Consider the following 26,195-nt stretch of genomic DNA (forward strand, 5'->3'; position numbering starts at 1 on the left):
TTAGGACCTGGCAGATTATCATCCAAGTCCACTTTGAACAAGGAGAGCAAAGTGTCAATGAAAGAGAACATACTGCTAGGCTGGGGTCAAAGTTCAACCTTTGGGGTAGGCGAGTTTGGCCAGTTTCTGGGTATTTCTGCTCCAGGGCCCGAGTCGGCTCTGGCTGGCCACCCTGACGAACTTCCACGTTGATTGGAAGACGGAGGTTCACATGAGAACATTTCTGCTTCCTGCACACACACACAGTCCCTCCGAGTGTTCAACTGCCTGATAAGCTGCGCTCGTTCTATGGATACACTACGAATGGGCCTTTACCCTCTCTGTGAGGACAAGATCCTCGGCTCTCCCAGGGGAGTCGTCAGCTGCGCTGTGCCTGGAGCCCTGGGGCCGCGTGTGCCCATGGCTGACTGTGCCTGGAGCCCTGGGGCCGTGTGTGCCCGTGGCTGACCATGCCTGGAGCCCTGGGGCCGTGCGTGCCAGTGGCGGACTGTGCCTGGAGCCCTGGGGCCGTGCGTGCCAGTGGCAGACTGTGCCTGGAGCCCTGGGGCCGTGTGTGCCTGTGGCTGACTGTGCCTGGAGCCCTGGGGCCGGGCGTGCCTGTGGCTGGGTGTTAATTCCCCACCTTGAGAAGGTCCGGGGAGGGGCCTCCCCTGCAGCCAGCGTCTGTGTCAGTTGCCCAATCCGTAGGTGTACGGCAGGATGGTGGTTGTACATGTGCACACAGCTGTGGAAACGCCACTCACGTCAAGGTGCAGAGCGCTCCAGCTCCGGGAGGGCCCTCTGTGGCTCGTCCCGCTCAGCCCCCACTCAGCCCACCCCCCTCCCAGGGTCACTGCTCTCAGAGCTGTTATCGCTGCCCGATCCTGATCTTCGTGGGGCTGCGATCAGACGCCCAGGTGTGCTCTCGCCTGGGCACCTGCCAGGGGACGCTGTGCCTGCGAGATTCGCGTCGGGCCGGACGGTGCAGCTGCTGCTCCATTTTATTGCTGTGTGGTGTTTCCCCCGGGGGCGGGTGTAGCACAGTTGATTGACACTTGGGGGCAAAGGGTCCTGTGTGTGTCTCTGGTGAACTTCACCAAACTTCTCTGGGTTTCCAGGGCAGGAGGCGGAGCCCCACTGTCAGGAGACTGCTCCCTCGGCCAGCACAGTTCTCGCTGGAAGCCCTGCCGCAGGCTCCGGCTTGGAGAGGTGGGGGCTCCCCAGGGAAAAGCGCTCGGTCAGGGACCCTCTCCAGCAACGCCCTCGTCCCCCCTCTTCCTGAGCCCACGCTGCACCTCAGCTCTGGACTTCCAGGGCTTCGAGCCTCCAGGGAGCACCCTTGGGTGTGTCTGCACCCTGGGCTGAGGAGGGGCGGGACACCTCCTCCTGGCCCCAATCTGCAGAGCTCTGATTCGCTGCCGGGCCGCGGTGGGAGCAGCTTCGGTGTGAAACCGGAGGAGTGTCCGTCACCCTCATTCCTGTCTTGAGGGGGGAGGTGCAGCTGTTCAAGTGCAGGCGACAGGGCCAAGGGGATAGATGAGGCCTCGAGAGACCTTGTGCGGTTTGATCCGGTGTGGGGAGCACAGGTAGGAGACCACGTCGGACGCTTACGCCAGCTGCACCGCCCACGCTGGACCCTGTCTGAGCTCGGACTGCGGACCCTGACCTGGGGGCTGAACCGATCAACCCCGGCAGCCACGGAGGCCGGAAGCCACAGCTCCAGGAGCCGGGACAGTGGGCTCTGGGGAGTGTCCTCCTGGCTTGCCGATCACTTCCTTGGGGGTCTCTGACCCTGCCTGCCACCCGTCGGGGGCTGGAGTTCTGGGGGACACAGTGTAGTCAAGGCGGACCCTGGCAGAGCTGGAGGCCCTCAGGGATCTGCCCCAGGCCGGTTCTCGGTCACCTCCCACTGAGAAAGATTGACACTTGGGCGGGGAGTGCAGTGGGAGAAGTGGGCAGAGATGAGGAGGTGGTTTGTGGGGCTCAGGAAGACAGGAGTTAGGGGGTGGGGAGAAAGCACAGAGGCTCCCTGAGGGAGGGGAGGGGCTGCCAGGGCTTCGGACCCCTGGTGGGATGGTGGGAATCGGCCTGAGGTAGCCTCCAAGGGGCTGTGTGGTGGGAGGGGAGGGGGCCCAGAGGGGTGTCCCTGGGTCCCTTCTTCCAGACGTCCCTCACCTGTGACCACGGGGCCACAGTGTGGGTTCTTCCTCTTGCCCCAGGGACAAGGACAGCAGGAGGAGACCCCTGTGACAACCACGGGGAAGCTGCCAGACAGAATGGCCCTCGCTGGGGGCGTGGCGAGGAGGGAGGGGGCTGCCATGGAAGTGAGCGTGGAGTTGCTGGGATTTCGAGATGCTGGGGGTGCAGGACCACCCGAGACAGCCCGCCCACTGTGTGCCCGCACTGTCCTGGGCACGCAGGGGGGGCTCGAGGGATGCCCGGAGAAGCTGGGAGCCCTCCCCAGGCAGGGAGGCCGCCTGGCCTGCAGTGACATCTACCGCCAGCAGCGCCTCCCACATCTGCTCGCTCCCCGCTCCCCGGCCAGGTGGAGGGCGGAGTCCGCGAGCAGGGACAGCGCTGGGGGAAGTCGGTGTCAGCGACTCCAGAGGTGGATCTGTGGGGGGAAAAAAAAAACCCGCTTCAAAGGCCCGGGAGTTCCGATGCGCTGAGCTCTGGGAGCCGCACGCGCATCACAGCAAACGTTAAAACGGCCCCACCTCCGCCTGGGGACGCGGAAAGAACTCGCCCGTTTAAAAAATAATTTCATTTGAAATTGTTTGGTGCCGGGGCCTTTGTATTAAGTTGATACCAGGTGTTTTCTAACTGGCAAATGGTTTCAGACCGGAGACGTTCACTGAGCGCTAATTACATTCACGGAGTTGCCACGTTTTGCGGATCTTATCTGAGCGTTTTCAAAGTTCGCATTCTGGGGATTTGCCTTTTCCAGACATTCTCTTGGAAAAGCCCAGCGCGTGCGGCAGCCGGGTAAGCTGGGGCGGCCAGTCCCCTGCGACCCCGGGCTTCCTCCTTTCGGAGTGGACAGGGAAAAGCTCCCTTGTCCGGCCCTCCGGGTTTCTCCTTCCGTCCGCAGTGTGGCCCCCACGGCCACCGCCGCGCTTCCGGTGACTCCCAGCTCGCACCAGGACGGGCGCAGGTGCACGGGGCGCAGGTGCACCGGGCGCGGGCGCTGCAGGGGCTGGGGGCGCCGGGCCCCTTCCCTCGGCCGCGAGTGTGCGACGGCGGCTCTCCCGAGGGCCCGCTGGCTCTCGCGTCAGGCGTGGACACCGCGCGGGGCCGCGGGCCGGCGGCTGGTCTCCGAGGGCCGCGCCGCGAGGACACGTGCCCGGAGCCTTCCGCGGTCGGGGGTGGGGCGCGCGCGTCTGGCGCGGCTCCAGGAAGTGGGCGCGAGCCGGGGGCCTTGGGTGGGGGCAGAGGAAGCACGGACCCCTGCCCTGGCCGGGCCCCAGCCCCCTCTTGACCCTAACGCGACGCCCCCGCGCCCCCTCGGGAATTTCTCCGGGAACCCCCCTCCCGCGCCGCCCACGGACCCCAGCCCGACGCGAGGGGCTAGGCGCGGCTCCGGAAGCGGCCCTGGACCCCCGGCCACGCCGCACGCGGGCGCTCGGCCAGCAAAGCGGTTTCTCGGAAAGGCCGGCGTTTAGGAGAAGGCGGGTCAGCCGGGCCGCGCCGATTGGGCGGCGCGCGCACGCTTCTGGCGCGCCATTGGCCCGCGAGGCTGTCGCTCGGCGCGCCGGGCCCGCCCTCCCCGTTAAAAGCGCGCGCAGCCGGGAGCCCGAGGCTGCCTCGCCGGGAACGCGGGCGGCGGGCGCGAACGCGGGCGGCGGCAGGTAGGCTCCTGGGCGGGATGGGCTGCGCGGAGCAGGGTGGAGCCCCCGGTGCCGCGGTTTGGCCCTGCTTTGCTGCCTGGCCTCGTGGGGCCGCGGTGAGCGCCCGGGGCGAGGATTGCCCTTGGTCTGTCCCCAGGGGTGGGTGGCCAAAAACGCGTCTTAGTTTTCGTCCAATGATGAGAACCGGCCCTGTGGCCCCTGGGGTCCTGGGGAAAGGGGCTGGAGGGTCCTGGCCGCCGGCGCGCCCGCGTTGGCCTGGGCAGTTCTGGTGAATGACTGAGTCTGGGCTGGGGTCCTTGGCTTCCATCACAGCCCGGGCAGGAAAGGGAGTGTGGAAGGCGCAGCTCCCAGAGTCGTTAGGCTGCGAAATGAGCCGGGCAGCCGCCCAGGGCTGGAGGTGCTGAGCAGTGGACGCTGGAGGTGCAAGTTTCCCAAACTCTTAAGTCACCTAAAGGAGGACGCCCTGAGCCTGTCCCCCTGGGGTGGGGCAGCTTCCTCCCCTGGGGGCTGGCAGTGTGTCCGTCCCCTGACTGGGGCCAGGCAGGGAAATGGCTTTGATGCCTGCTGGTCCAGGGCTCATCACCCCCGGGCTCGCGGGGACCAGAGTTGGTGCCCCGCAGACCCGTGGAGGGGCGCAGGTGCCTGCTGTGTCCTGCCATGTGGACGGGGAGGCGGGGGCAGAGGCTGCCCGGGGAGGCCTGACCCCTGGACGCATTTATGGGGACACAGATTAGCTGCAGATGGGAGCTGGCTGAGAGAACCATTGCTTCAGCACGGAGGAAGAGGAAGTCAGGAGCATGTGACGGGCACCGATTTTTCCTGGCGGCGGCGGCGTTCGGCGGAATCGCTTTGTTGGTCTTCTGTAAATCATTATGGATCGTGTTTGGAACGCCAGTGGAATCCTAGGCTTTTCATAGTGCCTGGAATCGGCAGGGATCGCAAACGTCCTTGGGCCAGGGCTGTGGGTGGGATGGGACCCTGGAAGGCACCCACGGCTCTCAGTGGGCAGAGCCCGGGGCCGCGGCAGGGGTCCTGCACCTCACTTTTCCCTCGGAGCCGTGAGGGGCTGGCGGGGACGACCCCGTGTCTCCCTGCCGGGCTGCCCTGGGACTCACTCTCCTCTCACTGCCGTTTGTCTTTCTCTTTCTCTTTGCCCCGTTTTCCCCAGAAATCACCAGGCTGTCCCGGTTTGGGGGTTACGAACCTGCTAGGGATGCTGTGAGAAAGTGAGGGCACCCGTAGCACCGTGCTTCCAGGGCGGCGGGGTGGGGGTGGGCAGGAGCACCCCGCCCCGCTGCTGTGCTCTGACAGCACCCCCCCCCCCCCCCCCCGCAGGGTCTTTTGCATTCCCCCGGGAAAGCTGCAGGTCTCTGTGCCGTGCTCTGGGAGGCACACGGTCAGGTGCCTCTCTGCCTGGCCGTGTTTTATTCCTCTCTCTCTGAGGCTCCTCTCCGCCTGCGTCCCTTACTTACAGACATGGTGGCTGCTCTAGAATTCAGCATCTCTTGGCGGTGCAGGGGTCCCAGAGAGACTCCGGCTCCCCAAGCCCATTCCGACTGCGGCTTCCCAATCCAGGTCGTTTCTGTCGCACACCCATCGCCTCCTTTGAAATTAGCTGGGCGGCTGGGGTTGGTGGCTGGAGCAGTGAGCGCTGGCCCTGGGGGACCTCGCCTCCCTCTCGCTGGCCCCTGGCCCCGCACAGCTGCCTGCAGGGAGCTTCAGGTTGCCAAGAGGCACACTTCTCACAGCGGGTGCTGACCACTGCTCGGCCACATTCTTGGGGACGTTGTCTCTTGTTACCGCCAGCTGGTTAAGGCTTGTTTGCCTAAAGCGGTCACATTTTAATCAGAAGAGTAGAAATAGTGCTTTTTTGCTACAATTTTTTTTTGGGGTGGGCGTCTGTCCAGCTGCCTAGGGGATTTCCAGCACTGTTCTTGTAACTGCCGGCTGATGGTCGGTACGGCTTCATCTCCCTCTCCTCTCCCCTTCCCCTCCCCGTCCCCTCTCCCCCCGCCATCCCCCTCCCTCTCCAGTGTAAAGCTGTCTGTCCCAGCAGGAGAGCCCTTCCCGAGGGGATCTGGGCTCCCTTGCACGGCTGGGCCCCTCGATCAGGGTGTGGCCGGCCTTGCTCCATCTGGAGCCACCGTCCTCTCACACTGACTGGGAGGGGCTCCTGGGGGACACCGCCCGTTGCCCTGTTATGGGGGAGAGTTGCTGAGGTCCAGGCACCGCCCCAGGTGCATCTTATGCTGCAAACACAAGTGCCCGTGGTCATCGTGAGTTCCAGCCGGGACGGGGTCACTGATGCTCCCGGCTCCCGCTGCTGAGAGGTGGCGAGGCTAGAAGGGGGCCCCATCTCCGTCTCATTTCCCAACTCAGCCCGTATCATGAAGCTGGCTGTCCGGGAGCAGCCTGGAAGCAGTGGCCTCGCGGGCTGCACAGGGGCCGGATTCTACCCTGGACGCAGGTCCTGCTGGGTGTCCCGCGGTCGGCTTGGTTCCGAGGGGACTGGCCGCCTACGGGAGATCCGTGCGCTTCAGTGAGTCCGCCCGGTCTCAGGCTCAGGGCGGAGCTCGGCCGTGTGGCTGCGAGGATTCAGCCAGACCCGGGGGGGCACCCTCTGGGAGGCTGCCCCCCCCCGGGGGGGGAGCTTTCTGTTTTGGTTCAGGACTTGGAGTCGGGAAGCCCTCGGGGGCTTCTCCTGGCAGGGGCCGGGCTCCTGGGAGCCCCTGGGTTTCCCCCAGCCAGCACCTTGGCTGGGAACCTCTGGTTTGCCCGGGTTGCCGTGACTGTGGGACAACATGCGTCACACACATCACAGAGTAAGTTTTCTGTCTTCCCAAGGATGTGTGACCGGAACGGCGGCCGGCGGCTTCGGCAGTGGCTGATCGAGCAGATCGACAGCAACCTGTACCCGGGGCTGATCTGGGAAAACGACGAGAAGAGCATGTTCCGGATCCCCTGGAAGCATGCCGGCAAGCAGGACTACAACCAGGAGGTGGACGCGTCCATCTTCAAGGTGCGGATGGGCGGGGCGCCCTTCGGGTGGGCTCCCGTGTCCATCCCAGTCCGGAACGCAGATGTGGCTGGAGGAGCGCAGAGCGGGCTCAGGAGTTCACCGGGGGGCTTGGCCACATTAAACCGTCTTTGCGGTTTGGGGCCCCCCTGTGTGGAGGGCATTTTTCCAGTAAGGAGGTCCAGGGCGCGTCCTTCTCTGCTCTGAGGATTCCCCCAGGGGGGGAAAGGGCTCCTACAGGACCCTCACACTAAGACCTTTGCTCCCTGAGGTGACATTATGGGGGTGACGTCACCTGTGTGTGGCGTTGTAGGGCCAGCGGGGGAGACTGAAGCCCAGACTGCCATTCCCTCTGGGGCCGGTCACGCGGGGAGGAGAGGGGGTCCTGCGCTAGCAGGGGTGACTAACAGTGCTGTCTCCCCTGAGGGCAGCACCCGCCCACGCACAGAGGAGCTGTCCAGTGTTCCTGGTGGCGGAGGGCGTGTTCTGGGCCAGGCCCGGCCTGCTGGCTTGTTTTCCTCTCGCACGATCGTGGGTGGCCCATGCCATTCTCACCCTCCCTCTGCGGGGGCACCGAGAGGGGGTCGCTCCTCCGGGGTCTCCAGCTTCTCCTGGACTGTGAGGTGGTGTTCGGATGCAGGCAGCCCCACCGCGCGCCCCTGGTCCTAACCCCTGGCACCACCGATGAACAGAGGCTTCTTGCCATTATGCCTAGATTCCGACAGAAGACGCGGCCCAGAGAAGGGCAGCTCTGCAGCCCAGCTGGGTTGTTAAGAATCCTCTGTGGGTCCTTAGTCCCCCTGGGTGTCTCTAAAGCCCCAGACGCCCAGGTTCCAGCCCTGGGCGATTCAAAGCCCCAGGTCAAAGTCAGCCCAGACTTCCACGTTTGAAGACAGGTGCACCACAGGTGGTCTGCAGACCGCTGCCAGCCTGCTCGTTACGTGGGCATCTGGGGACAGGGACAGGCAGGGGACGTGGAGTGTGGGGAGGGGCCAGAGTCAGACCAGGGTGGGGAGCACAGCCCAGCAGGACCCACGACAGCCCTGGGCTCTCAGGCCTGGGGGGCTGTCTCAGACCCGAGTGTAAGAGGGAGGAGAGGTCACACTGTGACCCCAGAGGGAACGTAAGTCAAGGTCGGCTTAAGACGCCCCTCAGCCGCCCTCGTCCTGTGGACCCGAGGCGGCCGAGGGGCTGAGCCTTTGCGTGGTTCTGTGGAGTCTGCATGTCCGATTCTTCTCCGTGAGAGTCTGGTGCCAGCTCCTGACGGCCCCGTGAGGGTGTGCGCTCTCGCCGGCAAGGGGGCTCCTGGTGCCCGCGTGTCCTCCAGGTTCCTTCCGGTCAGGGACGCCAGGTGAGGAAGCCTGGATGGTGCCAGGCCTTGCAACACCAGCACCTGCTGTGGCTGTCAGTGCCGCTGGGCCTTCTCGGCTGACTGTGTGTGGTTTTTGCCTTTGGCATCGTGGCGATCTTCTTGGGAAAGACTTTGCTACATTTAATCAGTACCCGGGTCCCACCCCATCAGCTGGGCTGGGCGTTCTCGGTTTGTGGGGGTTCCGGGACCTCAGTACTGTCAGCGTCTCGGGCTGGGACATTGCTGAAGACTAGGGAGAGAGTTCTGGGCCGGGAGGCCGTGGGCGTGGGGGCTGTCCTGTGCTCTGCAGGATGTGTAGCGGCCCCAGCCTCCGCCCACCAGGTGCCAGCAACACCGCCCCGCCCAGTGTGCAGCCACGCATGTCTTGCATGTGGACAGGTGTCCCTGGGGGGCACAGTGTCCCCTGTCCATTGTGAGCCCCAGGAGCTGAGGTTGGCCAGGGTCAGTGGGTGGACCGGGGCACTGATGCTGGGGGCACAGTTGTGGGCTGGACATGAGCAGAACGGCCTGCATGGAGGGGTGGAGGTGCGGGAGCAGCGGCCGCGGAGCTGTGTCTCGCCGACGGAGATGCAGGCGTCTGCCTCCGCCCGATTCGATTCCCGGCTTCCCCGTGTGCCACAGCCCCAGATTTATGTCTTGTGCAACGCCTTCCAGGGCCGTTTCAACAGCGCCCAGCAGCGTGCGCAAGATTCCCGACGTTTCCGTTGGTTACGCAGTCACCGCATGTGGCAATCCGAGATGAGGGGACAATCTCGGCAGGGCTGGGGGCAGCAGGGGCACGGGGCTGCCTCCTGGCACAGGGAGGCCAGAGCGGCCCCGCCTGGCTTTCCTGGGCTCCGCACGTCCGTCTGCTGGGAGGCTCCCACCTCGGACGGCCGCCAGGCAGGAGTTTGCCGTGGAAGACGTCGCCGGTGAGGCCTTGGTCAGAGAGGGCCTTCTTTCAGATTTTCTCGTAAGCCAGAACCTGTTCCTTTCTCTTCTTTGTTTCTTTCATTTTTTTAGAAGATTTTATTTATTTGACTGTCAGAGAGAGAGAGGGAGAGACGGAGAGAGAGAGGTCTTCACTCCACAGATGGCTGCAACAGCCAGGCTGAAGCCAGGAGCCTCCTCCAGGTCTCCCATGCGGGTGCAGGGCCCAAGCACCTGGGCCATCCTCCACTGCCCTCCCAGGCCACTGCAGGGAGCGGGATCCATAGTGGAGCAGCCGGGTCTTGAACCTGTGCCCATATTGGATGCTGGCTTTGCAGGTGGAGGTTTTATCTGCTTTGCTGGGCCCCTAGAACCAACCAACCTTCCTTCCTTCCTTCCTTCCTTCCTGCCTTTTTTTTTTTCAGGCAGAGTTAGAGAGAGAGAGAGAAAGGTCTTCCTTCCATTGGTTCACCCCCAAAATGGCCGCTACAGCCTACACACTGTGCCGATCCGAAGCCAGGAGCCAGGTGCTTCTCCTGGTCTCCCATGGGGTGCAGGGCCCAAGCACATGGGCCATCCTCCACTGCCCTCCCGGGCCACAGCAGAGAGCTGGCCTGGAAGAGGGGCAACCGGGACAGAATCCGGCACCCCAACCTGGACTAGAACCCGGGGTGCCGGCACCGTAGGCGGAGGCTTTATCTGCTTTGCCGGGACCCTAGAACCTGTTTCTTTCAAACATTCAAAGAAAATCTTTAAAAAATGAGGAGCTAGGAAGAAGTCGTCTGAGTGTGTTCCTGCCTCGGCGAGCTGGTCGTAGAGGTTGTGGTACCAGGGGCTTCTTCACGCCCGCAGGTGGGCTACCTCACGGCGCAGACCCCCGCTGGGGGACCGGCTCCTTTCACCCAGCGGCGGAGACCTGAAGCCGCCTGGCGTCAGATCAGACTTGATGGGAAAGCATTTTGCCCCCTGTTCATCAAGATGTTGGGGGGGGTGGGGGGTTCATCAAGGTGTTGGTGGGGGGGGGGTGTTGAGTTCCTTAGTGGCACAGCTGTTTCAAGTTCAGTAAGCCCTGAAAGAGAACACCCAGCCCCCGGCTGTGCCGGTGCAGCGAGTGCAACCGGTGAGTGGCCGGAGCAGGCTGGAGTGGCTGCTGGTGGGCTCCAGGCAGCTGCCTTGTCTTGTGGTAGCTCTGAAGACCTTGCGAGACCACCCAGCCGAGTTGGGCTTGGAGAGCAGGTCTACAGAGGGCCGGGTACCTGCCGGTTACGCGGCTCAGGGCAAGCCGGCACCTGTTGGCAGCCCAGCACTCGTCCTGACCACAAGCCCTGGTGTGTGTGTGTTTTTTTTTAAGATTTATTTATTTTGAAAGGCACAATGACAGAGCAAAGAGGGACAGAGAGGAGAGACAGAGAACTTCTATCTGCCGATTTATTCCCCAAATACCTGCGACACTGGAGCTGCTCTGGGCTGAAGGCAGGAGCCAGGAACTGTGTCCTGGTGTCCCACCTGGGTGGCAGGGACCCAAGTAGTTGGCCTGTTCCCCGCCGCCTCCCAAGCGCATTGGCAGGAAGCTGGATCAGAAGAGGCAGCAGAACTCGATCCCAGGAGCCCTGAGGGGGGAAGTGGGTGCCCCAAGCTGTGGCTTAACCCATGTGTCACACAGCCAGCCCCGTGTTTGGTGGGTGGAATGTGCAGGCTTTCCACACGGGTTGAGTGTGCACTGGAAAGGAGGGGAAGTCTAGCACCGTCCTGGGTGTGCACCTGCTCGGGTGGGCACCAGCCGGCTGTAGCACGGCCTCCACACCAAGTTTCCAAGTGGTTCCCAGATGAGGGAGGGGTCACCAGTTTAACCCCCCGCCCCCTTGCCTGGGGACAGGCTTGTCATGACTAGGGGAGGGGGAGCCACTGGCGTCTGATGGGCCCTCGTGGTGGGGGAGGGACCCTGGGAACAGTGGGAGTGCGTGTTCAGTCAGCTCCTGGTTCCCTCGTGTGTTTCTTTGAAAACAACAGCAACATCAGTGCGTGGCCGGCGACGCAGGTAGCGAGGGATCGGATGGAGCGTCGCCGACTTAAAGTATTTCTAAGGGGTTTCGCATCCTTGTCAGAAAAGGACACTGGCAGGAATGTTTACCCCGACCATACATGCAAAATGCTGCATCAACAGAGGAGAGATTGCTGGCTGGGGACGATGAGTGTTCTTGAGCTTTTTGGGAGGGAAAAGAAGCCGGGGCTGTTTGGAAGGGGCTGTGGCTCCCCTGGCACTGTGGCTCCCCTGGTGTTTCTGCAGCCGAGGCGCTGGCTGCCTCTCTGAGTCTTTGGGCAGCAGTTAAAGCCTCGGACTCCAGCCCTGACCCGTCCCCCCTGAAGGAGGGCCTGGGGGGGCAGGGCCGGGCTGTGTCTCAGGCTTCCCAGGGGACCGGGGTGTGCACTCAAGAGGCTGTGCTGGGTGTGTGTCGGGTGCAGCACCTGCTCATGTGCACCGAGCGAGGCGCCTGGAGACGGCTCAAATACTTGGGTCCCTGCCACCCATGGATTGAGTTCCAGGGTCCTGGCTTCGGCCTGCCGGCCCTGGCTGTCGTGGGCATTTGGGGAGTGAACCAGCAGATGGAAATCTCTCTGTCTCTAAATAAACAAAATAAGCCAATAAAAACAGTTCTAAAAAAGACCCCTGGCCAGTGCCGTGGCTTAACAGGCTAATCCTCCGTCTAGCGGCGCCGGCACACCGAGTTCTAGTCCCGGTTGGGGCGCCGGATTCTATCCCGGTTGCCCCTCTTCCAGGCCAGCTCTCTGCTGTGGCCCGGGAAGGCAGTGGAGGATGGCCCAAGTGCTTGGGCCCTGCACCCCATGGGAGACCAGGAGAAGCACCTGGCTCCTAGCTTCGGATCAGTGCGGTGCGCTGGCCGCAGTGGCCATTGGAGGGCGAACCAACGGCAAAGGAAGACCTTTCTCTCTGTCTCTCTCACTGTCCACTCTGCCTGTCAAAAAAAACCAAAAACCAAAAAAAACAAACCAAAAACAACCCCTAACTGCAGTTGGAAGCTCGCTGGCTTGGACGTTAGTGCAGCTGGCGTTCAGTCCTGGGCCGGGCCACCTCGGAAAGTGGCTGTCCTCTTGGCATGGCGTTGTGTTGAGCGGGGTGGGCGGCCCCGGATCACCCTTCCTTTCAGCCTGGGGACGCTGCCTGACGTCACCTAGGGCTGCAGGCAAATTTTAGCTGATGGTGGCTGCCTCCACCATTCCAATCCTGGAATCTTAAAATATATCCATTTACATGTGTATTTACTTAGTTTTAAAATATCTCTTCATTTGAAAGGCAGGGTCAGAGTGGAGACAGAGTGATCACCTTTCTGCAGGTTCCCCCAAGCGCCCCAGCAGCGGGGGCTGGGCCAGGCTGGGGCCAGGAGTCAGGAGCTCCATCTGGGGCACAGGGGCCCCCGCGCTCGAGCCATCCTCAGCTGCCTCCCAGGTACATCAGCAGGGAGCGGAGGAGCCGGGACTTGACCCAGGCACTGCGATGCGGGACGTGGCCGTCCCACGTGGCGACTTTGCCGCTGTGCCACGATGGTGTCTGAACGCCTCCTCCGGTTCCACCTTCTCACCGGGTGTCCCGTCCGGCTGGTCCTCGGTCAGATCCCGAGGTTCTCAGGGGTCGGAGAGCAGAGCTGTCCGGGACAGAACAGGACAGGGCAGCACCCAGGGAGGAGGGTTTCGTCGCCTTTCGACAGTGGCTTGGTGGGGGAGGGGAGAGCCGAGAACAAATGCAAAACTGCGGAGGGAAATTTCTATTAAAAGTAGCAGGGCAAGGGGTGACCACACTTTTAGCTTTTTTGCAAATGTTCCCTTTTCACGCTAAATTTTAGCTCGGGGCTGATTTGACAGCAACAGCTTGCTCTTTGTTTTGAACATGCTGGCGGCTACTTCCTCTTTGTGTGGCTTAACCCCGGGCAGCTCCAGGCCCCTCAGTCCAGGGAAGGACTCGGGGCAGAGCCAGGGGCCGGGAGCGGGCGGGGCCTCGGGCTGGGCTGACTCTGCGGGCGAGCTTGCGGGACCTCCCTACCTTTGCACCCGAGGTGAGGAAAGTGACCGGATTGAAGACCCGAGGCAGGGCCAGAGGAGCCTCCCGGGGCCGGGCTGGGGCTGACCTGCCTCTCTGTCTCTCCTCAGGCCTGGGCGGTCTTCAAGGGGAAGTTTAAGGAAGGGGACAAGGCCGAGCCGGCCACCTGGAAGACGAGGCTGCGCTGTGCTCTGAACAAGAGCCCGGATTTTGAAGAAGTGACCGACCGATCCCAGCTGGACATTTCTGAGCCGTACAAAGTTTACCGAATCGTCCCCGAGGAGGAGCAAAAATGTAACTATGCGGAGCTGCCCTGCCCGGGGTCTGGGCGTGCAGTTCCAGCTCAGCGGGACCCGCTGCCCTCACACCGTCTGCCGGCCACTGAGCGGCGTGGAGGACAGGGGAGGGCGGAGGGGCTGGGGCTCAGTCCCCCCAGGCTCTGTCGCAGGGGGCCTTGACGAGGAACCCTCGTGTTTCCTAGCAGCTCCCCGGGGGGCAGGGAGGAGCGGATGGAGGAGGAAGCTCTGGATCCCAGGCTCTCGGAAGGAGCTGCCGCTCTTCCATCGCCGCGTTGTTTGGAAACTCTGGGATGTGACATTCTCGAGGTCCCTCCACACTAAAATCCCGGGGAAGCAAGGATAGCAGACATCTGCCACACTGAGGCCCCAGACATCACTAATCACTCAGACCGTATCAAACTCAGACCTGGCCCCAGCATCCTTTTCCGAGCCGTGTGCCGCGCACCGGTTACGAGCTGGAGCCGGCGCGTGAGATGGAATCTGACCGCCATGCGGGTCTCAGGCAGGGATGTCTTAGCCGCTTGGAAACCACACGGTGGTCTTCTCCATGGTGGCCGTCGGTGGCCCGTGGACAGACTTCCTGGGGCCCTGCACAGACTCGAGGTTGGCATCTGCCCACGATGCCGCAGGCCAGGCCAGGTTCCAGTGGTGACTCAGGTGCGCAGCGGGGCTGTGGGAGAGTTGCTAGCGAGGCAGCCGGCACGGTGACAGCTTCTTAGAGAAGGCGAGATGCCGGGGTTGTTGGTTAGAGGCAGGAAGCGGAGCCCAGCTGGTGGACGACTGACCGCGGTCTGGGCGTTCTTGCCTCTGCTGGTCATGGGAGCGTAGCTAACTCCCATCCCTACCGAGTGTGAACCCGCCTGCACACAGCAGTAGGAAGTCCAGGGGCTGGCGTGGTGCGGCGGGCCGGGCGCCTGCTTGCAACGTGGCGTCCCGGCTGCTCGGGTCCCTGTCCAGCTTGCAGCAGATGCTCCTGGGAAAGCAGTGGAGGACGGCGCGAGTGCTGGAGCCCCTGCCGCCCGTGTCGAGCAGGTGGCGCTCCTGGCTGCTGGCTTCCGCCTGGCCTACCCTGGCTGTGTCAGGCATCCGGGGAGTGAACCAGGGATGGAAGATTCTTTCTGTTTCTCCTTTTCTTTCTTAGTCACTCTGCATTTCAAATAAGTTAGATAAATAACATCTCAGCCGGCGCCACAGCTCACTAGGCTAATCCTCCACCTTGCAGTGCCGGCACACCGGGTTCTAGTCCCAGTCGGGGCGCCGGTTCTGTCCCGGTTGCCCCTCTTCCAGGCCAGCAGAGCCCGGGAGTGCAGTGGAGGATGGCCCAAGTGCTTGGGCCCTGCACCCCATGGGAGACCAGGAGAAGCACCTGGCTCCTGGCTTCGGATCAGCGAGATGCGCCGGCCGGAGAGGCCACTGGAGGGTGAACCAATGGCAAAAGGAAAACCTTTCTCTCTGTCTCTTTCTCGCTGTCCACTCTGCCTGTTAAAAAAAAAAAAGATAAATAACATCTCAAGAACGGAGTGAGTCCAGCACGCCGACCTCTCCTTGGAGAGTCGGAGGGCCTGTTGGGCTACGACGTCTTGGGGAGGCTGGGAGGGGCCGGCCGGCCGTCTTTCCACCATCTTTCCAGTCTGGATCAGTTCTCATCAGCACAAGCTCAATCGCGATTCGCAGCGATAAGGAAGTCCCTCTTGGTGCCCCTCCCCGCCCCCGCGGAGTCAGCCGAGCTTGACTGGCAGGTGACCCGGCTGCTATAGCCTGGGGTGCGGCCTGCATCCCTGCTGCTGTGGCTGCCCAGGAGGCATCGTGGCCCCACGGCCCTCTCTGCACCTCACGTGGGGGTGCCCCGTCTGCCCCGCTCCCCCTTTCTGTAGCTTCCAAGTGGCCTCTTGAACCCAAGAATCAAAACTCAGGAAGGAGCACTCGCTGGGTGCTGAGGCCCCGCGACTGACGACCCTGGCTCGCTGACCGCAGGGCGAGGGTCTGGTGAGACCGAGGGTGGCCCAGAGGGCCCAGGCGGCTGCTGGTGCCAGCCGGGCAGCAGTGGGCTCCCCGGCGCGGCGCATGGGTGCTCAGTGCAGGCGTGTGTGTGTGGAAAGGCTAAAAAGACACTTCCTGCCACCTGGCTTAGAAAAAAAAGACCCGGCCTGCCCTCATGTTTTGCCAGAGAATCTTAGGGCGTCTTCAGGCACCCCAGCTTGTGCGTGTGGTGCCCGCGGGGCAGTCCGAGCCGGTACATCCGGGCCCTGGCCGACACAGGAAGAGGCCAGCGTGTGTGTTTGTCTCTCAGAGTGCTGGCAGGACAGCTGCCGCCCTCACTTCTCTCTTCTGACTGGGGATCAGATGACCCAGGCATGGGAACGAGGCGTCTTGGCCTTTCCCCAGCCGACGAAGAGCCTCACAGCTCTTGTTTCCTGAAACTCAGCAGTAAAAATAAAACTTGCATGGGGCTCCTGTGGTGGCTGGGATGGCGCCGCGCCACGTGTCATGGTGTCTGTCCGGTGTCCCGCAGGCAAGCTCGGCGTGGTGCCTCCCGGCGGCGTGAACGAGGTCCCGGAGATGGAGTGCGGCCGCTCGGACATCCAGGAGGTAGGGGAGGCAGCCGAGGCCTCGTGTCTCCCGGCCAGCAGCGGTGTGACGGCATCGGGCCCTGGGCTGCCCTGGGAATGCCGCGTCCGCCCGCGGGGGAGGACCCACGGGGCACCCGCCCCCGGCACCCCATCCCCCATCCCGCCGGCTGTGTGTGTGTGTGTGCGCGTGTGTGACGATTTCTCCAGCTCTGAACTTTCCAGAATGTGAACGTCGAGTGACGATCTTTAAAGTGGGTTGTGTGGCCCCCTCGCCTGCCCCGGCAGCCCCTGGGAGCAGCGTGTGGAGCTTCCCTGCTGCCTGGGTTGTGTGGCTTGCATGGCTGTGGGGTTGCTGGTTTCTGAAGACGTAGGTTTTATTCCTTCATTGGTTGGGAAACCAGATAGCCAAGCCTGTTGGAGCTGTGCGTGAACTCCCAGGCAGAGAAGGCTTACTGGGGTCTGCTTAGAGCGCGTGGCTTGTTGTACCCCAATTTTGGGCGGCCCTCTCTCCGGGAATTGCGAGGAGGACATGGCAGCCCTGGCCGCTGGGGCGGGTCCTGTGTGGGCGCTTGGCCGGAGTCACGGAGCCGTGATGGACTCTGCCCGAGCAGTGGGGCCGTCAGAGCCTGCAGGTGACAGGTGTCGGCACCCCAGCCGCTCAGTGTCGGCCATGGAGCGAGCGTGGTGCTGGCTCCGTGTCCATCCAGCAGCGTCCTGCTCTCTGCCAGCTCAGCTGAGCGGGGACAGTCACCCAGTGTCACACCGAGGTCACAAGAAAAGCAGATTTCAAAGTTTCCTCATCAGATTTATCGGCGTCCTCTGAGGAATGGTCGGGGAAGAAAACCCAGGGTGCTTCACGGGGCGAGGTTCTCCGAGTGCAGCAGCGGCGTCGCTGGACTGGGCAGAGCCGCAGGGCATCAGGGCGGGGGGCAGCCCGGGGCGTGCATCTGCCACGGGCAGGGCCACGTGAAGGGTCCGTGGATTTCGCAGGGAACTTTAAAAAGGTCCTGGAGAGTGGACCAGGAAGATTGATTTTGGTGCGAGCCGAAGTCTGCGCGTGTATGTTTCGTGGCACAGACTTCCGTGCGCTGTGTGACGTGGCCCCAGGAGGCTGGAGGTTCCGCCCGTGGGTTGGTTGCTCAGCCTGCTGGACTCAGAGTCTTGTGAGTCAGCGGTGCCTGCGTGGGTTTCGCTGCACTTGCGTGGGTCATGTTTGTGGACTCGGGAGTCCCAGGCCGGAGGCCCGTGACCCAGCAGCCTCTCTCTCGCCCGTGATGCGCAGCCATCCGTGGACGACTACATGGGCATGATCAAGAGGAGCCCCTCCCCGCCGGAGGCCTGCAGGAGCCAGCTGCTCCCGGACTGGTGGGCGCAGCAGCCCAGCACAGGTGAGGAAGCAGAGCCCAGCTGCTGGCCACGCAGAGCTGGGGAGGAGAGGGCGGGCGGCGGGAGCTGGGTCTTAGTGGGGGTTAACTGAGCCCAGAGACCGGAAAAGACACGGCCCTCGGCCCCGCGTGCCACTCCCTCCCAGGAGGGCAGGTGCAGTGCCCGGTCTGCTCCGCACACACTCCTGAGGGAGCTGGGGGGGGGGTCTGGAGAGCCTGCGCCTGGTGGTCCGTCCCCCCCCCCCCCCGGCTCTGCACCTGTTTCCACACACTGGCTCCTGGAGGGGAGGAGGGCTCGGGCCGGGAATGGGAAGTGGCTCACACCGGGGTTTGAGTCTCGAGCCTCAGCTGACCGTCTGTAAAACGGAGGCGCCAGGCCTGCACCCTGGGGTCCCGAGGGCTTAACGCACATTTGCCCTGTGTGATCAGTGCCCCCAGAGCCCCCAGGCCGCTCCTGCGTCCTGCACCTGCGCCTACTCCCGGACATACCTTTGCCCCGGCCGCCTCCCGAGCTGCCCGGCAGGCCTTACAGCAGCCTGGGCGGCTAAATCTGACCCTGGGCTCCGCTGGGGGGGGGGTTGGGGGGCATGCAGTCAGTGATATTTTGGGGCCAGGCCCTCGGGGTGGAAGGAAATGCAGCCCCTCGGGGTCACACTCGCACAGGGGCAGAAATCCCGTGGCAGAGAGGAAGTCCCCCTCCCACCGCTCGGTCAGGGTCTGGTTTCTGCATTTATGAAACAATGGGTCAACCGCTCTGGGAGGGAAAAACACTGAATTCAGCGGAAGCCTGCGGTGGGGCCTTCGAGGAGCCTGGGCCAGGGGGCGCTGGGCCGGCGCCTGCACTGTTGTCCGTGTCTCCCGCAGGCTTGCCGCTGGTGACGGGCTACGCCGCCTATGACGCGCACCACTCAGGTACTGGCGCTGGTGGGTGGGTGGGGGTGATGCCTGATGCTGGGGGGTATTGATTCCCTGGACAAGCGCGGCCTGGGCGGGGAGGCTGGGCGCCCCCTTCCCCTCCCTGTCTGGTTTGGGGGCAGGCACAGGGCTGGCCTTTCTGAGCCTCTTCTGGGCCGGGCCGGCAGGTCGGGCCAAAGAGTGCCCTAGAGCGGCGCTGCAGGGAAGGGATGTAGCCGTGGCCGCCGGGCTCTGCCGCCCTGCGTGGCCCCCGTGGAGAGCGTGAACTTGAGGCCCTCCAGTGTAGACCAGCGCCCGCCCCACAGGAGCCACGCGCGGATTCCACGGCGTGCTCTTGACCCCCCAGCAGGGACGCGATCGTCCCTGAGTGTGCTCCCCCCTCCCAGTCTCCTCCGCTTCCTCCCCATGCCCGGGTTCCTGACGTGGCACCGTGGCGGCTGACAGCTGTCCAGTGCCACGGGGTGGGGCCCGGGCTGGCACTGAGACACTGCGGCTCGGCTCTGCCCCTCCCTACCAGCCCCCCGCCCTCGCAGGTGTGGCCACTCCCATGTCACAGGCTCAGGGGCCCCGGCACGCAGCTTGTGGGCAGAGGGGCCGCCGTGCCGTCCCAGCAGCCCACTGATTCCGCACAGGACTCTGGCAGGGGGGCTTCCGCGGTGGCGCTGGAGTTGACGTCCAGGCTGGGGGGTGGCAGCTGCTGCTGGCGGGGAGGCCAGGCTGTGCCGCCTTCGGCTGGGTGCTGTGAGAAGGGGACCTCAGGCTGGCCTGGGGGAGCAGAGGAGGGAAGGGGCTGCCCAGGGCCGGTGCTGGACGCAGGTTCTCGGGGGCAAGGACTTTGTAGAGGCAGGACCTCTCCCGGGGCACTTGCCTGGGGCCTGGGGACCGTTCTGCCTCTGACTTCACAGAGGGGGCTGTGGGCTGAGGGGCTCATCTGTCACCCAGGGCACACAGACATCTGTGCACCTGCTCTCTGTGCGCCGGCAGCCACTGTGGTCACGAGAGGCCCAGGGTTAGAGACTGACCTGTGACCCGGGTAGCGTGGAGCCACGGCCCAGGACTTGTGATGGTGCATTCGGGGCTGTCTAGGGAGGGGTGAGCCGGGGGGGGGGGGGTCAGCTTCCTCGGCCGTGCCGGAGCCGTCTAGACTGTCCCTTTAGAAGCTCAGCTCGCTCACTGTGGACAGCTGGTGTCAGGGCCCCTCGTGCTTAGCTCTGCGGGGTCAGGGCTGAGGTCAGGCAGTGAGAGAGCCGGTGCCAGGCAGCAGGAAGCCCTGCCCACGTGGCTGCTCGGTGTCGGTGGCACCTGTGGGCTGATGGGCCTGCCCCAGAAGTCTGGGGTTCTGTGTGAGCTCTGCACGGTCGGGTGTTGGTCCCGTGTGCTTTGGACCCTGCAGTGGTCTGGGTGCCTGGTGACGCCGTGAGCTGCCTGCTGCACGCCCAGTGAGCCCGTTGGTAGCAGGTGCGACACTGTCAGCTGAGGGCTGGTACAAGGCGGGGTCTTGGAGTCTCCTGCATTAGCTGTGACCTCACCCCTGCCCTGGCGTCTCCTTCGCTGTGCTCTTCACAGCTGGGGACCACCCAGACTGTCATCCACATCACCGGTTGCTCAGACCTCTCACTTAAGAACGCGAGCTTATTTTCCACGGGGACCCAACTCCCCTGGCCTGGGAGAGGCGAACCAGTGCCTGCTGCTCTGGGTGGGAAGTGAGGGGTCAAACGGAGCCTGTCCCCTGAAAGCCTGGAGCCCCCAGCCTGAGCGTCCGCTGTCCAGAAGGCGTGCGACCGCGGGGCTCAGGTTCCCGGTCAGATGTGCGGGGTCTGCGTGCGCACGCGGAGGACCGCGGGCCGAGGTGGAGTTGTGTGCCGGAGCTGCGGCGCCTTCAGGCCCAGTCGGCCATGGGCCGGGGCGCAGCGCAGGTTCTCTGCTTGTGGCGTCGCGTCGGAGACCCCCGGGGCCCAGGGTTTCAGGGTTTTGGAGTAGGGCTGCTCGGCGCCTTGGTAAATCCCAGCCAGATACGCCCGCCCGCCTGAGGCCTCGGCCCTGCTCAGAGGGGAGGCTGCCAGGTACCGGGCGTAGAGCTTCCGAGCCCTGGGCTGAGGTCACTGCAGGACGAGCGAACGGGTGGGGCGAGGAGGGACTCAGGGCCTCGCTGTGCGCCCCTCGCCCGCCCTCCAGGCCGGGCGCTCTTGGGGGAGGGTGCGGCTTTGGGTGGAGGGTCTTCTCCCTGCATCTGAGGAGCCATGGCAGACTGCAGTCGCCAGCAGTGCCCCAGTAACCGCGCCCCTCTCGTCCACAGCCTTTTCCCAGATGGTGATCAGCTTCTACTACGGGGGCAAGCTCATGGGCCAGACCACCACCACGTGCCCCGAGGGCTGCCGCCTGTCCCTGAGCCAGCCGGGGCTGCCCAGCGGCAAGATGTACGGGCCGGAGGGCCTGGAGCTGGTGCGCTTCCCGCCGGCCGACGCCATCCCCAGCGAGCGGCAGCGGCAGGTGACGCGGAAGCTGTTTGGGCACCTGGAGCGCGGGGTGCTGCTGCACGGCAGCCGGCAGGGCGTGTTTGTCAGGCGCCAGTGCCAGGGCCGCGTGTTCTGGAGCGGCAACGCCGTGCCCTGCAAGGGCAGGCCCAACAAGCTGGAGCGCGACGAGGTGGTGCAGGTGTTCGACACGAGCCAGTTCCTGCGAGGTCTGTGCGGCTCCGCCCCGGGCCCCTGGGGTCCCCCGGGAATCCCGCTTTGCCCCTTCCTGCTTGGAGATCCCGGGGAGCCCCTCTCTGCCCCGACTTTCCCATGCATGATGTGGAGTGCAGAGTCAGCCTTTTCCTCCTGCTGCCTGGGAGAGTTGAGAAATCCCCCAGCTGCAGCTCTCGTTTGCCCGCTGGACTCTGACCCGTGACCTGGGAGTGGGGCTGAGCTGCAGGGCGCCAGGCCGTCCTCAGGCCCGGGGTCAGAACCTGCATGGTTGCCGGAGACTTGCATGCGAGCTCCGAGCCGTGCTCACCTGGCGCCAGCAGAGCCTGAGCTGGCGGCAGGTGTCGGGGGCGCTGGCCCGAGAGCTGGGGGGGGGGGGCGAGGGGCCCACCTGGAGGGGAGGAGGTGGTCCCTGAGAGTCGGTGCCTCTGTTTCTGGGGTTACGTGGGGGCCCGGGCGCCTGCACTTCTAACAAGCTCCCCGGCGAGGTTGGAGACGGCGGCGGCTCGGGTGGGACTTCAGGCCCTCCCGGTGCGAGGCCTCACGGGGCTGCAGCCTGTGTGCCTTTGGCACTGGCGATGGGAGTAGATGTGGTGTATGGGGAGCAGGAGGGTGTGGGTCCCAGGAAAGGCTGCGGCTGCTAAAGAGCCCACCTCCCCCGGTGGAGGCCACGCCGGCAGCTGCTCGGCAGGGTTGGTGGCAGCAGGGTGGCCAGTGTGCCCCCGTGGTGCCCTGGCCTCGGTCCCCCTCCTCGGTGGCAGCCTCTGCCTGGCCCCGCCCCCCGGCCCCGCCCCCAGCGCTGCCCCCTCCTTGCAGAGCTGCAGCAGTTCTACAGCAGCCAGAGCCGGCTCCCCGACGGCCGTGTGGTGCTGTGCTTCGGGGAGGAGTTCCCGGACACGGCGCCGCTGCGCTCCAAGCTCATCCTCGTGCAGGTGAGAGCGGCCGGCCCGGGCCTGTGTCCGGGCACCCGGACCTCTGCTGGGGTCAGGTTATCCTGGGGGTGGAGGAGAGCAGGGGGATCGGGGATTGCTGCCACCTCCAGCCATCCTCCGGTGGCCAGGACTCTTTGATTTTGAAGAATAAACCAAGCATAAAGTCTCTTCTCCGGAAACATTCCACCTGTTGCCTTGCCATCAGGTCTGAGGACAGGTGAGGGCGTGGCAAGCCCTTCCTTAACGATAGCCGAAGGCAAGAAACTGGCTCGGTGAGGCGGGAGCCTGCCCGCGGAGGGGGCCGTGCAGCCGTGGTGGGAACGTCGGCAGCCCTCTCTGGCATCTGCCTGTCGTGGCTGAGACCCGGGTGAAACGTCTGGGCGCCGGCTCAGGGCTGGGGTCCAGCAGGCCCCGGCTCGCGTCCCTCCTCCGTGTCTGACCTGTGCACTGTCCCTCCAGGTTGAACAGCTCTATGTCCGGCAGCTGCTGGAGGAGGCGGGGAAGAGCTGTGGCGCCGGCTCCGGGCTGCACGCCCCCGAGGAGCCCCAGCCGGACCAGGCCTTCCGGATGTTCCCGGAGATCTGCGCCTCACACCAGAGACCCTTTTTCAGAGAAAACCAGCAGATCACCGTCTAGGCGACCCCCAGAGCACCGCCCCGGGCCTGGCTTCCCCCTCGATTACTCTTGTGAGGACCCAGGATGTGGGTCCCTTTGGCCGGGCTGGGACACCCCCTCCCCGGACCCCGGGGTCAGAGCTCCCGTCTAGTGCGTCTCCCGCTGGCTGCCCTGTTGCTGCGTTTGGGGGTCACTGCCGTCCCCAGAGCCCGGCATGCGCACCCCTGCCGGCTGCCGCTTCGAGCGAAGGGATTTGGAGGTTCACACCAGCCGCTCAGACGAGGGATCTCTGTCGTCTGCGAGACTCGCGGGTTTGTGATTCCCTGTGCTTGATTCTCCATGAAGTGTCTTTTAAGCGTTTTCGTAAGAGTTAAGAACCGTTAGCTACAAACCTCCCTTTAATGCGCGACGGCGAAGCCGCTGCTGTCTTGGAGCGGGCGCCCTCGGGGTACGCCATGGCTCGGGGTGGCGGCGCCAGTGCCAGCATCCGCCCCAGCTCGCCACGTGTCCGCCCCGCCTCGCGATGCTGGCCAGAAGCCCGAAGGAGGACTTGGAATGACGGCCTGGCTGTTGGCAGAGGCCTCCTGCGGCACGATCCTGGGCCCTTCCAAAGCCGCCCGACTCCACGGCCAGTGCGCACGCGGGTACGGGGGACTCGACACTTTCACACCTCGTGTACCCCTGGGTGCTCCACGTCCGGCACGGGATGGCGGAGACTGGCCTCTGCCGTGTGCTTCACACCCCTTGCAGGCCCATGTTTTGCCAGGGTCTGAGCCCATGGCACAGTGCTGGTTTGGCTGAGTCACTTCCACTGCGGGTGTAGACCCCAGGTGTTTTTGGGGGCACTGGCAGGGTCCGAGTGCTTCCCTCGAGTCCAGCCCCGCTGAGGGAAGATCCCTTCCCTGTGCTCGCTCCTGTGTCACCCAGCCTGGGCCACTCCAGCTCCGAGCGCGTCCCCCACCCTGTGGAAGGGCAGGGGGAGGGGTTCTGGGAGGTGTGGGGGGTGGGAGGCCAGCGCCAGTGGCCGTGGTTCCCAGAGGGGATCAGTTCACCCCGCACCTGTGCTGTGTGGGAATTGGGGGCCCTGCCGATGCGTGGGGCGCACGGGGACGGAGGGGAAGGCAGGTGGGGGGGCTCCTCTGTGCCGGAGGGCCCCTCCCACCTGTTCACCCAGTGCTCGTCAGGCGTCAGGCAGCATTTCCACCATGCCGAGCGGTATTTATTTTTGTAGCAGTTTTAAAAGTATCTCGATTTCTTTTATTCTTTATTAAAATAAAAGGCTCTTTTATAAAGCTGTGTGTGCTTTTTTTTGGTCAGTGTCGAGTATTTGCCGATTCTCCTTAGAACTCGGGTCTCCGGGAGGGGGTTAAGTAACAACCCGCAGCGTGGCGGCTGCTGCAGCCCTTTGAGGAGCGAACCAGGGATGGACGATGGCGCCCTGTACGCCCCCTTTAAATACGTAAGGAATTAATAAACACCCCAGAACCGTCCCGGGCCGGAGGCAGCTCTGGTGCCCACCTCGCTTCTCGCTATTTCCAGTTGTGCCTCTTGTTCCCTCTCCTTGGGCTTCCTGGCCCCTGTCCCTGGAGACCCGGGAGGCAGACCCCTCCCTGCCCATCTTAGGGGCATGGCTGTGGCTGTGGCCTCATGAATGCTGATCCCCCTCGAGTGTGGCTGTGACAGTCGCGTGTTACAGGTGCCCTTCTCCCCAAGGTGAGGATGCCGCGTGCAGGCAGCTGCTTGGTGGGGTTCACCTGGGCAGCTGCCGAGCCCGCAGTTCTTGGGGGGTTCACCTGGGCAGCTGCCGAGCCCGCAGTTCTTGGGGGGTTCACCTGGGCAGCTGCCGAGCCCGCAGTTCTTGGGGGGTTCACCTGGCGGTTACGGCGAGAGCATGGCAGAGGCCCCTCTCCTCCCTCATGCCCAGTGCTGTGGCTCTGCCCGCTGTCTGGGAGTGGGAGAGTGAAGGGGACAGCACGCCGTGGAGTCTGGCTTTCGTGGGGCCAGAAACGCCCAGGCTGGAGTCCCAGCCACACCACCTGCAGCTGAGTGCCGGGGGCCAGGTCGTTAGCCCCCCACGCCTCAGTTTCCCTCAGTGGGCTTCTCTTGGGGATGAGCCACTGGGCACAGTGTTGGTGGTCTGTGACCTGGCGCTGTCGAGGTGGAGGGGCCGGCAGGGTCCTGGTGGGACGCTTCTAGAAGCTGAGGGTCACGCAGGTGGTCATCCCGGGCAGCGAGGCCCAGAGCGGCGGTCTCAAGGGCAGCCCTGCGCTGGCTGCGGCTGGGGCTGTTTCCTGGGGGCTCTGGGAGAGCCCACGCCCTCCGGAAGGGGTGAGGAGCGTCTGGGGCTGCACCTCTGCTCCCTCAGTCGGTGCCGAGGCCTCCCGGGGGGTCGTAACCGCCCCTTGTTGCCTTGCCTCAGAAGGCGCGGGTCTGCAGCCCCTGGAGCCCTCAGCCCCTGCCCACGGGTGCTGGCGGCTGGGGGTCCGCAGAATGAACTGGAAAGGGGCAGGGCAGGGAACGTGAGTGGCGTCTGACCCAAGGAGGCTGCACTGGACGGGAAGGTGGAGATCGTGGGGCGGCAGTGGGGCCTGGGGCCTCCCGGGGGAGCCCCCAGCAGGGGCGAGGGAGGCAGCTCAGGGGCCTCGTGCTCTGTCGAGCGGGAAGTTCCATCACGGGGCCCCGCCCCGTGCTCCCGCCTGTCTCATCAGGCGCAGGTGGGAGGACGAGCGTGGTGGCGCAGGAGGCTCGGCTGCTGCCCGGGGCGCCGCACGCCTCCTCAGACGCCTGAGAGTCCCACCTCTGCTTCCGGTCCAGCTCTCCGCTACTGCACCCTGGGAGGCAGCAGGGGGTGTGAGTCCCTGCCCCCAGTGTGGGAGACCTGGATGGAGTCCCGGGCTCCTGGCTGCAGCCTGGCCCAGCCCCAGCTGGGAGGAGCATTAGGGGAGCGAACCGGCAGATGGAAGATCTCTCTCCATCTTTCTGCTTTTCAAACAAACAAATGCACCTGTGCAAAACCCTTCAGGAAAACACGAGAGGGAGGGGCCTCCCGGTGTCACGGCGCAGCTTTGGGGGACAAATCACAGTGGCTGCCAGCGCCGTCGGCTTCTCCCCCGACCATGTCTGACTCGAGGCGTTGAGCAATCCCCACCAGTTGGAGATACTGAGCCCAGAAATAAAGTGACTGTTGCTCCGGGTCCTCGCACGTTGGCCCGGGCTCCCGGCAGGCAGAAGGCGAGGTCTGGAGGAAGCAGATGGCCCGGCTACTGTACATTTCAGAGCCGTTCAACTGCTGGGCTGGCTGCCTATTGCATCACCGGCCGCACAGGGCTGCTGGCCAGAGGTGCGCGCCCCTGGGGCCGACTGCGGGGGCCTGCGGGACAGGTGGACAGGGTTCGGGAAAGGTGCCCGGATGCTTATGCAGGCCCCAAGAGGGCCGATGTGTGGAGGGCGTGCACAGGCCAGGAAGGGAGTGAGACTTTGGGTTCAGATCCCGACCGCTTGCTGATTGGCTGTGTGTCGTTGGGGAATCAGCGTCCCCTCTCTGAATTTCAGCTTCCTTGGCTGTCAATCATCCGTCATTCCCCTCCCACTCGGGGGCTGCGGGGACTGGGTAT

General features: G+C 64.3%; 1 protein-coding gene across 1 annotated transcript; it reads left to right on the forward strand.

Moving 5' to 3' along the window:
• Positions 1-3,801: 3,801 nt before the first annotated feature.
• IRF8 (interferon regulatory factor 8) lies at positions 3,802-23,803 on the forward strand. Its single transcript, XM_062177230.1, has 9 exons — positions 3,802-3,827; positions 6,672-6,846; positions 13,289-13,472; positions 15,990-16,066; positions 17,330-17,435; positions 18,297-18,344; positions 20,644-21,030; positions 21,851-21,966; positions 22,426-23,803. Exons 2-9 carry the CDS (start codon positions 6,673-6,675, stop codon positions 22,600-22,602), a joined length of 1,269 nt encoding a protein of 422 aa, XP_062033214.1. The 5' UTR covers positions 3,802-3,827; position 6,672; the 3' UTR covers positions 22,603-23,803.
• The last annotated feature ends 2,392 nt before the right edge of the window (positions 23,804-26,195 follow it).

This window comes from Lepus europaeus, chromosome 19 (genome assembly GCF_033115175.1).
Source record: "Lepus europaeus isolate LE1 chromosome 19, mLepTim1.pri, whole genome shotgun sequence".
In the NCBI taxonomy this organism is placed as follows: domain Eukaryota; kingdom Metazoa; phylum Chordata; class Mammalia; order Lagomorpha; family Leporidae; genus Lepus; species Lepus europaeus.

What these genes read in the sequence shown, in the direction of transcription:
- IRF8 (XM_062177230.1), top strand. Translation starts at nt 6,673, where the DNA reads ATGTGTGACCGGAACGGCGGCCGGCGGCTTCGGCAGTGGCTGATCGAG. An exon ending in GCCGCTCGGACATCCAGGAG is followed by an intron (nt 16,067 to 17,329) that starts GTAGGGGAGGCA and finishes CGTGATGCGCAG; the next exon opens with CCATCCGTGGACGACTACAT. An exon ending in CCAAGCTCATCCTCGTGCAG is followed by an intron (nt 21,967 to 22,425) that starts GTGAGAGCGGCC and finishes CTGTCCCTCCAG; the next exon opens with GTTGAACAGCTCTATGTCCG.